This window comes from Lissotriton helveticus, chromosome 10, assembly GCF_964261635.1.
Source record: "Lissotriton helveticus chromosome 10, aLisHel1.1, whole genome shotgun sequence".
Classification (NCBI taxonomy): domain Eukaryota; kingdom Metazoa; phylum Chordata; class Amphibia; order Caudata; family Salamandridae; genus Lissotriton; species Lissotriton helveticus.
This window is the reverse complement of record NC_136071.1, coordinates 232,515,341-232,529,965: the sequence shown is the minus strand read 5'-3', so window position 1 is coordinate 232,529,965 and position 14,625 is coordinate 232,515,341. Positions and strand designations below refer to the sequence as shown.

At 51.7% G+C, this 14,625-nt stretch overlaps 1 protein-coding gene across 1 annotated transcript in view; it reads right to left on the bottom strand.

Annotated features, from left to right (window-relative positions):
- Nucleotides 1-9,799: 9,799 nt before the first annotated feature.
- Nucleotides 9,800-14,625, bottom strand: part of LOC144783987 (vomeronasal type-2 receptor 26-like) — a 163,979-nt gene continuing 159,153 nt past the window's right edge. The window contains exon 4 of the mRNA XM_078662702.1: nt 9,800-10,695. Coding sequence (XP_078518828.1) covers nt 9,800-10,695 — 896 coding nt within the window. The remainder of the gene's footprint in view (nt 10,696-14,625) is intronic.

Genomic DNA, 14,625 nt, shown 5'->3' with positions numbered 1-14,625 from the left:
CAGCAGGAAGACCCTGGGATCCCAGACTCCTCTAGCCAATCACGACGCTGCTGTCACCAGCATGGCAGAAGTATACTTATTGGTCTGTGCACCCTAGCTTGGCACTCAGACAGGGAATGGGAGCCTGAGCATGTTCTCCACCAAGGCTATATACAGCCTGGGTGGAGAACATGCTAACTGTGCATGACTGTTAGGCCAGCTTAAAATGGCTGGCCAAACTGTCATGCGCACTTAGAGAGTACCCACCACTCCTCCCCCCTGCTCTGGCAGCACAGCCCGCCCCGAATTTAACAAACCAACTGAGTCACTGCATTAACTGTGCGTTATTATCATTTTATTTTTCCTTTTTAAACTGCACCGAGAGTAGTGGGGCGGCGCTCCTCCACCTAAGCGAAGGAGTCGCCACTGGGTACCTCTGTAGAATGAACTTTTAAATTCTGCCTTACTTTGCTGTCTATGGCCTCCGATTGAGAATTCTGTGTAATAGTTTATTTTTCCACCATGGCTTTTCCAAGTAGACTCTGTTGTAAAAACTCCAGACTTAAATTCTACTCTTGGCAGGAAAATGATTTGTAGAAGTAAAGAAAAAAGCTACATGCATTTTTCAAATATTGCGCCATGTGAAATTGCACACACAGATTTTTTAACTACATCAAATAGCTTTTTAGCACATATAGGGAAAAAGCGTTGAACACTTCTTCACTTTTTGCGATTAATGTTTTTCGAAGTTGTGTTGGAGAAGGAAGACCTAAAACATCCCTGGAAGAAGGAGGCTTCTTCGCCACACCATAAAAGGATTGCAGTATTTCAAGAGTGCCACATTAAAACCTATGGCATTGGAGCCATTTTTTTTTTTTTATTTTTTTATTAAAGCAAGACTTTATTCACATTGTTTGGCCACTTTACATTCAAGTGTTTCCAAATGGAAAAGCCAGATACATTAATCAGTACAGTGAGAAAAGCATTCATAAACTCAAAACCAAGCTGTCCATTTGTTACGTTCAGTATACGAGGCATGAAGACCATTCCGAAACCATTTGGGATCATACATAACTTTCGCTTGCATTTTGTATTTTTTGAAATAACAAATCTACGAACTAAACATATGGCTCAACATCTATCAGCACACCTATAATCATGGAATACCAAGGGAAGTGGCTGGTGACAAGCGCCAATTCCGAGTGCAACACATCTCGCCCTCCCGTAGTGTACCTACCCACCCACAGTTGCCTGCACCACAATGCATCCCGTGCGGGGCCCCCGCTTATAGCTGGAATCGCACCCCCTCAATTAGTCCGTATCAGTGTCATCATCAGAGCTCTCACTATCATTCTCTGGCAACGGATCACAAATATCCCCTCTGTAGGAGTTCCATTGTAGCCAGACTCCATTCCACTTTCGAGGATTATCTCTCATCTTATATACTGCCCTCTCCGTTATCATGAGCGTGTCCATGTTCCTGAGCCACTGCGCCAGCGTGGGGAGCTCAGCCGCACCCCATTTTTGTGCAATGTCGCGTTTAGCCACCATGCAGCCTATCGCAACCCACAATTTGCCATAGTGTGTTAGATCAGTAGGACCCCAGACATTCAACAGACACACCCTGGGATCTTGAGGTATGGTGGAATTCAGTGTTTGTGCGATGGTACGGAGCACCCGCTGCCAATAGCTCAATATGTATGTGCAGCTCCAGAGGGTATGTAGGAGCGTACCCTCCCCCCCACACCCACGCAGACAGAGCGAGTCATCCGCCCTCTGCAATTTGTGCAATGTCACTCGAGTGTAGTAGATTCTATGGAGGACCTTCAGTTGTATGAGGCGGAACCTAGCCGAGATACCGGCTTCTCGCGGGGATGACAGAGCTGCATTCCATTCGGATTCATCGAAATCCCCAAGGTCTTCCATCCACTTGTCCTTAAGTTTTACCCAGTGGCTCAGGCATGTTATTAAGCAATTTCCGGTACGTTAGGGAAGTCGCACCCTCCAGCACACAGTCCGTGAGCAGACGGTCTTCCAGCGGGGAGGACTCCGGAGGCGTGGTGTCCGGCGGAATCGCCGCTAGGAGGGCATGTCTGATTTGCATGTACCTGAATCGTTCCGTGTCTCTTAATTCATATTGTTGCTGGAGGGAAGTGAACGAGACCACCCCCTCCCTGGACCACATGTCTCCCACAGTCGAAATCCCAATAGCATCCCACTGGTCGAAACCCTTAGTGCGTCTCAGATGGCCCAGTGCTTTAGTGTCCCACAATGGTGTCAGTTTTGTAATTATCCCCGCCCAGCGGAGTTTCGATTGTGCCTTGTACCATAGTTGCACCGTGTGTTTGGTGGGCCCTAACAGTTTCGACGCAATGCCCTTGTGGTATAAAGGCGCCAACATGCTGTTGGTACCGAGTTGGGCCCGATCCGCCTTAAAGGCTGGGTCATCCTGTGGTGCGTGTATCCACCTATTGAGAACTTTGAGTTGTGCCGCCCAGTAGTACAACAGCACGTTAGGCAGTGCAATTCCACCATCATACCAGCTCCTATTAAGTTTTGCGTGTGCAATTCTCGCCGGCCGATTCCCCCACAGTAGACCCGATATCAGTGCTGTCACTTTTTGAAAATAGCTGGGGGGGATGAGTGTCGGAGCGTTTTCGAGGACGTATAGAAAGCGTGGCAGTGCCATCATTTTGAACAGAGCTGCTCTGCCCAAGAGCGTCAGCGGGAGCGCCTGCCAGTGTTGTACATCATGTCGCAATCGGAGGAGAGGAGGCTGTAGATTGCGAGCAGAGAATTCCGCCGCATCTCGGGTAATGTGTATTCCCAGGTATTTAAAGGACGTGACCGCAACTTCTAGCGTGCATGCGTCTGGTAAGGTCGGGAGAGGACCCCTGAGAGTGTAGATGACAGATTTCGACCAGTTGATGGTGTAGCCTGACACTCGGCCATGGGAAGTGCAGATGGCTAGAAGGTTAGGGATGCTGTCATCCAGGTCAGTGAGATAGATCAACATGTCGTCAGCATACAATGACACCCTGTCCTCCCAGCTCGAATCCCACGTAATGCCCCTCAGCAGTGGCGTATTCCGTATAGTGATCGCGAGAGGCTCTAAGACTAACACGAACAGGACGGGTGAGAGAGGGCATCCCTGCCAGGTTCCCCGCCCCAGTTGTATCTCTCGGGATATGTGGCCATTTGCCACTACACGTGCAATCGGATCCTTGTACAGCAGCCGGATCCAGGCAAGAAAGTTAGGACCGAACCCCATAGAGGAGAGGACCGCGAAGAGGTAGTTCCACTCCACCATGTCGAACGCCATCTTGGCGTCTAGTGACAGGATGGCCGCCGGTTCCGTCAGCAGCGGAGTTCTTGCCATGACTCCCTGCACCCTACGGAGGTTCAGGGCCGTACTTCTGCGCGGCATGAATCCAGATTGATCCGGATGGATCAACTGACCTAAATGGGGCATGAGTCTGGTCGCCAGCAGTTTCGCCAGAATTTTAGCCTCGGGGTTCAATAGGGAGATAGGTCTATAGGATGTACACTCGTTAAGCGGTTTACCCGGTTTCGGTATGGCTACAATAGTCGCCATCCGCTGGTCTGGTGGTAACGTGCCACTTTCCCTACTGTCCACGTACATCCGTAAGAGGGGCGGACTCAAAGACTCAGACATTGTTTTGAACCACTCGATGGGTACCCCGTTGGGGCCCAGCGCCCTCCCCGGATGGAGAGCGCCAATTGCCAATTGAATTTCATCCGCAGTGATGTCAGAATCTAATTCCCTCATCGCATCGTCAGTCAATTTGGGTACTGCCACGCGGCTCAGGGCATCCCGGGCCTCATCCTCCGTGACAGTCACCGTCGGTGTGTACACCGCACTGAAGTGATCGGCTAGGACATCTACTATGTCCCCTGGTCGAGTGTGTACCCTCCCAAGTGTATCCTTAAGTTGCAGTATGTTCCTGTTGCCTCCCTGTTTTTTATCCAGCCAAGCTAGGAGTTTACTGGCCTTGTCCCCGATATCATACACCCTGTGTTTAGTGGCTGCAATGTCTGCCATGGTCAGGCGTCGCACATGGTCCGTGAGAAGTCGTTGACGTAGCTGTAGGGAATGGAGGTTAGCACAGGTGGGATCTGCCATATGAGCTGTGTTGGCTTCGTCGAGCTGCAGTTCCAACTCAGACGTCACCTCTCCCTGTCGTTTCTTGTAGTGTGAGATCGCTGCTATCGCCTGCCCCCTAAAAACAGCCTTGTAGGCCTCCCAGAGTATGGAGGGCGAGCTCATTGAAGCTTGATTTTCTGGAAAGTAGTGTTTGGTAGTGTTCTGCAGGTCTTTACGAATGGCCGGGACCTTGAGGTAGCCAGGATAGATCGGGTATAGCCTCCTGCGGGTGGCTGCATGGCTGGATAGTGTCAGGGTAATAGGCGAGTGATCGGAGACACCCCGTGGCTTTATTTGTGTGTCTTCGATGGTGAGACAACCAGTCCCTAATGTGAGGAAATAATCGATTCTGGACAGACTGTTGTGTGTTGCAGAGTAGTACGTGTATTGTAATTGATCTGGGTGTAGTGTGCGCCAGACATCCACTAGGCCCTGTGCTTCCAGAAACCCGCCAAATTTATTGGTGCCAGGTGAGTGCGAGCGCCCGGGGAATCTATCACGTGTGTCGTGAAGTACCGCATTGAAATCCCCCCCAATAATCAAATCCCCTTCCGGGAGTTCTAAGAGGAACCTACCAAGGTCGGGCAGTGCCACAGTGTGTAGTGCTGGAGGGATGTATACCGATACAACGGACAGAGCTCTGCCCTCCCATTGGCCGGACACCGCCGCGAAGCGGCCCTGATCATCTGTTTTGGTGGATGTGATAATGTATCGCGAGGATTTGTGCATTAGTATGCCCGTGCCCCGTGACCCCGGAGTGAATTCCGCATGTGTAACCATGTGGTAGCCCCGTCTGTCCATGGCCCGTGTGGTAGTGCCCATCATGTGTGTCTCCTGCAACAAGACCAGGGCAGGACCCACCCTCCTAATTCCCTGAAGAACCAGGCCTCGTTTGATTTTATCGCCTAAGCCTCTGACGTTCCACGACATAATGTGTAGTGAGGCCGTCAGAACGGAATCATCTAGTCTGGCCATGGCAGTGGGGTGTGTTTGCGTCCCTCTATTACTGTCGGGTGCATGTCTTGTCGTATCATGCGCGGGGCACTCCCTCGAAGGTGAGCCCACCGTTCCGAGGACGCGCCACCCCGTTCCACTAGAGGAAGCACCCACGGGGCAACAACAAGGGCATCAGTGTGAGAAACCCAACGGGTCAAGTCGTGTCATGCATTGTTCATGACGTGGTGTGACACATAGTTCCGAGCCAAACCAAGAACCTGTAGAACCAAACCGGTTACAAAAATAAACACCCCCCCTCTCCCAACTATCCCCCTCCCTGCTTCCCTGCTATACGGACGTGAACCTGCCTGCCTCCCCAACTTAGCAGAGTGCATTACCCCAAACCCAACCAGTGTACTTGCGCGTTGGGGTGAAGGAGTCTCCGAGGCCGGCGGCCCCTCAATCTTCTCCCCGGAGGCCCCTCGCCCAGTGTCCAAGAGCGTGCCTCAGGTGCTCAGCACAGTAAGTCCAAAAACATTGCTAAGCCGGAAATCATTGTTCATCGTTGTGGCCTCCATCTGCGGCCTCGCTGTGGGGTGATCCCTCGCTCTCTCCGTTACCTCTCGAAGTCTGGGAAGCCGGGAGGCTGCCGGTCGCACGATCTTTCTGCTGCCGATGAGGCCGTCGAGGGTGCGCGTTCGTTCTCCAGCCGTCCAGCCAGTCCCTTGCGGATTCCGGGTTGTCGAAGAACCAGGTTTTGTTTTCAGCGACCACTCGCAGTCTCGCGGGGAAGAGCATGGAGTATGGGATCTCTCTCGCCCTGAGTTCTTTCTTGACCTCGAAGAACGTCCGTCGTCTGCGGGCCACCTCCGCCGTGTAGTCAGGGAAGAACGCCACCGTAGAGTTTTGGATTCTTATCGGAGGGGACGTTCGGGCTGCCTGTAGCGTGACGTCTCTGTCCCTGAAATTGAACAGCCGGGCAACAATGGGTCTCGGAGGCGCTCCAGGTTTCGGTTGGCCCCGCGGCACACGGTGCGCTCTCTCTACCGAAAAGAAGGTGGACAGTCCCTTAGGTCGCAGTTCATTGGTGATTAGGCCCTCCACGTACAAATCCATGGCTCTCGTCCCCTCCGTCTCCGGCACGCCGAGTATGCGGATGTTGTTCCGCCTGGAGCGCCCTTCTTGGTCGTCGAGCTTCTCACGCAGCACCTTATTGTCCGTAGTTAGCTTTTCGACCGCCAGTTGGAGTTCGGAGACGTCTTCCACCAAGGACTTCGTTACCACTTCCATGGCGTTGACCTTTTCTGTCATCTTGTGGAAATCAGCCCTGATCAGCGTAATGTCCGTGGAGATCGTGCCCACTGTTGTTTGTAAATGTGCCAGGGCCTGCATCACGTCATCTAGGGTCGCTTTTTTTGCCCCCTGTACCTCCATGGATTTACCAGCCGTCTCCTTCCCTGCGATCGGGGACACTGCAAGCCTGTCACTGGCGTAGCGGTCTATCCGAGTTTGCGTGGGGCCACTCTTCAGGCCTCTCCCCGCCATGTCGCCAGTATCCGCGGCCACCGGGCTGACCAGCGACGGGGGACTGCGCCTGCCCCTTCTGCGGCGTATGATGTAGGCTAAGTTCGTGGCAGGCCGGGGGTGCAGCAGCTGGCCTGGGATTTCTCGTCACGATGCCCAGCCGGGAGTGCGGAGAGGAGAACGAATGACGGGGCCTAGATCCCGCGTCTCCGGTAGGTGCTGTCGCTGTAGTTCGCGCCCGCAAACAAGGGGGCGAAAGCCGGTCTCCTGGGGCTCCCCCAGGCGCCGGCACCGCTCAGCAGGTGTCGCGGAGATGAGCGACTGGGCGCAGGTGAAGGACGCGTCTGTACCTTGTAGGGCTTCGTGTTCCGCAGTGCCAGGCGTCGTAAGAGTAGTCCCCCGCTGTCCTGTGGGGTAGTTCCAGCCCCAGGCTAATCAGGAGGAAAGGATCACACAGCACCCCAAACGTTGTACCGGTGATGGCAGGACCGCCCAAGCAGGCCTCCGGCGAATAGGACACACATTCCCTGCCGCTCAGAAAGTGGGTATGGCGGTGAGGCGGAGAGCGGGTTTACCGCCGCCGGTGGTGCGGCGGGCAGGGTCCGGATCTCAGCCGGGCTCGGCAGAGCAGCGCCGGCTCTCCACAAAATGGTGGCAAGCTGCCGCGAGTCAGTCAGGGCGGCCGCCCACTGGCGGTCTCAGCAGACGGGGGAGTGAGGCAGCACCTACCCGGCTCCGTCCCAGTGTTTCCGGCCGCTTCCGAGCCCGCATCAGCCCGCACTCACCCCGCGAGCCGGCGCCCGGCCGCAGAGTTGACAGGCAGCGGGCACTTCCGGTGCGGGTCCCCCCGGGCAGTCGCACTTCCCGGCAGGCCGGAGAGCGAAGGCAGTCCCCGGCTGCGCCGCGCTGCAGAGGCCCCTCCGTCACCTGGGTGGATGTCGGCTTTTAGACGTCAGGCAGGCACCGCACTAGCACCCTTCGGCACCGCCCGGTTCCGGGCTCAGGGTGTTTCCTCCTGGGGTAAAATATATTACGGATGGTGTGCAGGATTACTGGAGAGGCCGCCTCGACCGCGGAGCTACTCCTCTATGCTGCCGCCATCGTTGGCTGCTAGCCACGCCCCCTCCATTGGAGCCATTTTAATTCAAAAGAAGGCTCGTAAATACACTGATTTGCTTCATTTTTATTAAGTTTTCTTAAAGAAGAGCGGCCACAAACCGCCTTACAGGAACTCTAGCTTGTTGTCTTGCTTAATGTAATTCAGGGCACTATTTACACCAAACACCTTTCCAGTTTCATCGACAGCCACTTATGTCCCACCACATTGAACGCTCAATAGTCATCACTAACTATGGTGCCCACTTTTAAGCCAGTCGCCCTCCCTCGCACCTATGCCTGCTTCCACCTCTTGTGATATATATCAGTACAACGTGATTGAAGACTTCGCTAAGAGATATATCCCAGCACCCCTGCCTTCACTTTTACTAATTGTCACTATGTACTCGCAAGTCTGGAACCCCTTATGGTCTACAGTCAGCAAATGACTCAAAAAGCATCCTATTTTTACCTAATTACATGAAACAGGAGATCGGGCCTCTTTATCTGTTACCTCAGGTCAAGTTGACCTAAACTATTGGAACCCATATGTTAACCAATAGAGGAAAGCAGGGAATATACATTTCAATAGTGAACTTATATTTTATATAATGGTTCTTCCACGTTGACTATACTTGAAAGCCTTTTATTCTATAAAAGCGGCAAATTACACATACATTCGGAGTATCATGCTTCACTTTAATAAAACACTGCCCACCCCTGGAATGGCTGTAAAGCATTATCTAACTCATAAACAGGTGACTGCATAATTTAGAAAGAGAGATTTTGCCTAACCTCAAGTCTTTATCATCCTATGAGGGTAATGGATTCATGTTTAGCTCTATTGGGGTTTATGAATCATTGAAAAGTTATTGAGCTCCAGGTAAAAAAAAAAAGATTGAGTATGTTTAAAAAAGGACACCATCTTCGAATGCAATTCCCTTGTAGTGCAGTGTAAAAATCCTATTGTCACGTACAGTATTTAATAAATCATGATGACATTCTCTCATTCCAATATTTCATTGGGTCAAATTCATTCTGAGGTGCAGTGAATACTATCCTTGGACTGATCCTCCTACAAGGCAGTACATTTTCTGTGGATACTGTGCACTTTTACTGCTCTCTGTGAAAGGAAATACACTTCTGTCTGTTCCACCACCCTCCTACTCGTTCAGTTACTCTTCTCTTTCTCTGTCCTCCCATCGGCCACATCATGCAAACAAAACGGGAAACTCATTTGCCTTTGTTCTGCCATTAAATAGACCCTGAGTAAGTCCACTTCTCAAACTGCAGAACCGAAACTGTGGAAGAGAGGGCGGCGACTGAAACACTGTTTATGGTCTCGTCTCAGGTGCGATTCTAAGGGTAATCCTGGGACAGGTCCCTGGTAGTGCTCTACCTAAGAGCTGCCCTGCTCGACCTCTACGGGGGAGTCCTCAAGATCACCATCTAAACAAACTTAGCTCCTGGCTTTCACTCCTTCTCTCTCCAACTCCTAACTCCAGACTGACAAAGCTTTCTCCCTCAGTTCTGCACAGCTCCACATTCCACAGGGCAGGAGGCTTCAGCTCTGCTGGCGGTGGAGCAGAACAGAAAAATCACCTACACATCATGCAGATAAAACAAGCACAGAAACTGGTGAAATGTGCTCACACTCAGAAAAAAAGACAGACAAGCATCACTTTGAGCTCTGTTCAGGCTAACACACACTACCATCAGATCTGCTAAAGCATTCCAATGCAAGCGTGTTTATTATTAACTTCATGTAAGCACTGCACCTTCCTGAAGCAAAGTGATTTGTCTCAGATCATGAAAGGTCAGTTAGGAAGAGGAAGATGAGGATCTCAGTGTGTATGTTTTTGGGTTTCATTGGAGTTTCGGTGATAGGAAGAGATGGCAAGGTCATTTGGGCACATATACAATGAAGCCACCTTTCATGGACAGTTAGGAGTTCAGGTCAATTAATAGATACAGTTTTCATTTGTCAGAGTTAAGTTTATTTATCAGACTGTTCACAATTATATACTATGGAAGAGAATGCTTATTGCCTTATATGTAAGAACTAATATTTTAGCTAGATTTTATTGAGTGAAAAACTATTCACTTTTTACCAACAAGAAACTCTTTCTTGTTGAGATCTGATCTTAGTAAAATAATGTAGCACTTGGGAATAAATATACACCCCAACAGTCCTGCAGTGGAGGCCAGGATGGCAAAGACCTCCACGGCCACCATGTATTTGCCCTTGGTGCTGAGGTGGGCTGGGATGAAGGCCACCCACACACTGCAGAAGACCATCATACTGAAGGTAATGAGCTGAGCCTCGTTAAAGGAGTCCGGCAACCTCCTGGCGAAGAACGCCAAAAGAAAACTTAAGAGAGCCAAAACTCCAATGTAGCCAATAACAAGGTATAGTGCAATAGCAGAGCCATCGTTGCATTGCAGGATCATCTTTCCTATTTGAGAGGTGTCCACATCTGGGAAAGGTGGGGCGAGGACGATCCACGCGATACATATGATAACTTCTCCCAGAGATAAGACAATGACTAAGGAGCTTCCAAGTCTTGGTCCAACCCACTTCCTAAGCTGGCTGCCGGGCTTTGTGGCATTGAAGGCCATCACAACTGTGATGGTTTTTGCTAGAACCGAAGAAACGGCGATGGTAAAAACAATGGAAAAGCTTGTTTGTCGCAGTAGGCATGTTACTTTCACCGGTCGGCCAATGAATATTAAACAACAGAGGAAAGAAAGTATTAGAGAAATAAGGAGGATGTAGCTCAGGTCTCGGTTGTTGGCTCTTACAAGAGCTGTGTGATGGTTTTTTATAAAGATCCATAGAACACCAGCTCCTACTACTGAAAGCAGGACCGAGGAACAGGCTAATGCGACACCCAGTGGATCCTCATAGGATAAAAGCTCCAGGGTCCTTGGAATACAGGAGTCCTTCCTCTCATTGGGCCACTGTTCTTTGGGGCACCTTATGCAGTTTTCCATGTCTAGGAGGAATCGAAAAAGAATGAAAGAGAGAATGTTATGCACAGTCCACAAAAAACACAGAAAGCTAAATATTTATATGGCTCTCTTCAAACCATATTTTCCAAAACCAAACGTTTTATGCTGAAACAAAAAGTATTGAAAAAAGAATCCTGTTAGGTCTGCAGTATTTGTTAGCTCCCTTCCCACTTTCTGCTCCTGGTCAAGCTCTAACTCACATGTCCACCCTGGATCAGATCCACCATGACTTGGCTGTACCCCCCTTCTCCACAACACACAACCCCTTTAACGGCACTCTTCAGTCAGCCTTTGACTCCCACTTTTTCCATTTGCTCTTTCACTCCTGCTGCACCACATACCCACATTTCAGTCCAAAAGTAAATTCAGAAAGTTATATGTAAATTGGCGGTGATCAAGAGATTCCAGAGATAAGCCTGAACAGGCACCCCCCGTGCCTAGGGGAGGGGCGCCCTTAGTAGCGCCACAGGCCTGAGCCTCCTCCTGGGGCAAGATGGGGTGGAACTGAGGGATCAGGTGACGTCATCGGGAGCGCAGTAGGAACCTGGTCGGACATTTAAGGCTTTGCCCAAGGGTTTCCAGCCGCTCTGTTACCTTGGATCTCAGGCAAGCTGCAGGGGCTTGTCGTCCCCATTTTGAATATCTAAATGCACCATGCGTTACACAATTCATTCACAGGCATGACTCACACACTGTGGAACTCTTACAGGGTGATTAAGGATGTGGAAAAGAGTTGGACATTTCAGAAAAAAATATAAGAACATTTCTCTTTTAACAATATTTAAATGTGTAGCTTGATTACCTGACTCCGCCCTATTCTAATTTCTTTCCCTGTTCTGACATATTTACCAATTACTCTTGATTCTTTTTTGTAACTAGCTTTTTAGGTCAAGACCTGCGTAGGCTGCGCTTGCGCAGTCTCGCAGGGGAGATCTTATGTTTAGAGTGTGGCTGGCTTCCTAAATGGAGGCCAGCCATTGGAGGAGAGGGGCGTCACTCCGTTCAAGCCCGAATTCGGGGTGGTGTTTTTTAGTTTCTTTCACTTTTCTTTCGCTCCTCTTCCCATTGGCTGGAATTTTACCTTCCAGCCAATGGGAAGAGGAGAGAGAATGAAAAACACCCCCCCGAATCCCAAAATGACCGTGCGTTTCTCCGAGGCATTTCTGCCTCGCCTCGGAGAAACGTGGTGGTGTCATGGCGGAGCTTGCTTGTTTGACTCGCTGCAACCCGACCCCAGCGCCTCTCCCCGAGTTTTTAAAGTCATTCCACCCTGTGTCTGCGTTATTTAAAATACACGGGTGCCTACCCCGTATTTTGCTGAGTTTTGCAACACGGGTGCCCACCCCGTTTGATATCTTAAATTACAGCGGATGCCCACCCTGCTGTTCAACTTTATCCTCGAGGGAGCCTACCACTCATTCTCCGCTGTTTGAAAATCACCGCCGCGACCGGGAAGTGTCCCTCCAAGCCGGCCATCGCCGTGAGAAAGGAAGTTGCCGGCGAGAGGGAGTACAGGAGCCTGGACGTCCCGGTGCCGAAGGAGAGGTGCAGCTACCAGCGAGGCTCGGTGAAGGAGAGCCCAGCCCGCGGCACCTATGAAGCTGCCAAGGCTCCCGCAAGAAGTCGAGAGCTCTGGCAAACTGAGGAGACAGCCAGCGTCCCCCGCTGCCTCCAGGAAGCAGTCCGGGTGAGTGAAGCTGCCAGGGAGGAGGGGGGCGTGAGAGCGAGGCACAGCGTCGGAGTCCCTTTCCAGAGCAGGACTCCCACGCGCATTGGGGGCTTTTGTTTCTAGCCCACGGGGCCCCACCAACGACAGGGGCATTTTTGCTATTTCGAGTGCCCCGAGCGGGACTCCAACGACGGGGGCATTTGTGTAGTTAGCACCCCGTGTCTGCTCAGGTATGGGTTTAAAGGTCTTGGCTGGCGAGATTCTCGATGGTGGTCTCCCCTGCTCCCATCCAGTTTAAGGGGTCCTCATCCCATGAGCAGCGGCAGAAGTCACAGAACAGTGGCCGCCTCATGCGCTGCCTCGCAGGGCATCCTCCAGCCACCGAGAGCGGATGCTGCCGGACGCAGGCTGGAGTAGGTCCCTTCCTCAGCGAGCAGAAGGGGATGTTGACTGGTCTCCCTGCACATGGGCTTCTGCTGGCAGACTTCCTGCACGTGGACCCTGCATGCACATGCAGTTCCTTCAGAAAGACTCCTGCACCCGTCCCCTGTATCCCGGCACAACAGTCCCTGCACACGGCTGCTCCTTACCTATGGATCCCCGGCCCACACTCCCCTGAGCCCCAAGCCTCGGCGGGACTCCTTGCCGGGTCTGACACTCAAGTATGGTGTTACAGTGAGTACTGAACACTTGCTTCTTTCAGAAACTTTAATGTGTCTGCCAGAGCTGTGTGCTGGTGGCTTGTAGTTTTACACGTATGAACGGACTATGAACGTGTATGATGAGCGTGTATGTTCCCTCGTTGTGCTTGCTTTCCTGCCCCTGTTCACTCATTGTGCTTGCTTTCTTGCCCCGTTCCCTCGTTGTGCTTGCTTTCCTGCCCCCTGTTCCCTCGTTGTGCTTGCTTTTCTGCCCCCTGTTCCCTTGTTGTGCTTACTTTTCTGTTCCCTCGTTGTGCTTGCTTTCCTGCCCCCTGTTCCCTCGTTGGGCTTGCTTTCCTGCCCCCTGTTCCCTCATTGTGCTTGCTTTCCTGCCCCTTGTTCCCTCGTTGTGCTTGTGTGTGGCTCTGTCTGTGTGTGTGTGTGTGGCTCGGTCTGTGTGTGTATGTGTGGCTCTGTGTGTGTGTGTGTGGCTCTGTGTGTGTGTGTGGCTCTGTCTGTGTGTGTGTGGCTCTGTCTGTGTGTGTGTGTGTGGCTCTGTGTGTGTGTGTGTGGCTCTGTGTGTGTATGGCTCAGTGTGTGTGTGTGTGTGTGGCTCTGTGTGTGTGTGGCTCTGTGTGTGTTTGTGGCTCTGTGTGTGTGTGTGGCTCTGTGTGTAACTCTTGCTTTCCCCATTTGCTCTGTGTGTGGCTCTGTCTGTGTGTGTGTGGCTCTGTCTGTGTGTGTGTGTGTGGCTCTGTGTGTGTGTGTGTGTGGCTCTGTGTGTGTATGGCTCAGTGTGTGTGTGTGTGTGGCTCTGTGTGTGTGTGGCTCTGTGTGTGTTTGTGGCTCTGTGTGTGTGTGTGGCTCTGTGTGTGTGTGGCTCTCTGTGTTTAACTCTTGCTTTCCCCATTTGCTCTTGTTTCTTTGTTTTAATCTTCCTCCTCCTATATAATCGGAATAGAGCCCAATGCGGTGCTCCTGGAAGCAGAGAGCAGGCAATGTGAGAGGATGAGGCAGGGTAGGGTGGGCAAGTACTCTCCAGCAGAGCTAGGGGCAGGAATGAAGCCCTGGGATCCGAATAGGCAGCACCTGATGTGTAGATAGTGCCCACCACCCCTTCCACCACCACATCCACCACCACCACCACATCCACCACCACCATATCCACCACATCCGCATCCACCACCACCACATCCACCACCACCACATCCACCACCACATCCACCACCACCACATCCACCACATCCAGCACATCCACCACATCCAGTACATCCACCACCACATCCAGTACATCCACCACCACATCCACCACCACCACCACATCCACCACCACCACATCCACCACCACATACACGACTACATCCACCACCACCACCACATCCACCACCACATCTACCACCACATCATCCCCCACCACAACATCCACCACATCCACCACCACCACATCCACCACATCCATCACCACCACATCCACATCCACCACCATCACCACATTCTCCACCACCACATCCACATCCACCACATCCACCACCACATCCACCACATCCACCACCACCACATCCACCACATCCACCACCACCACATCCACCACATCCATGTGTTTG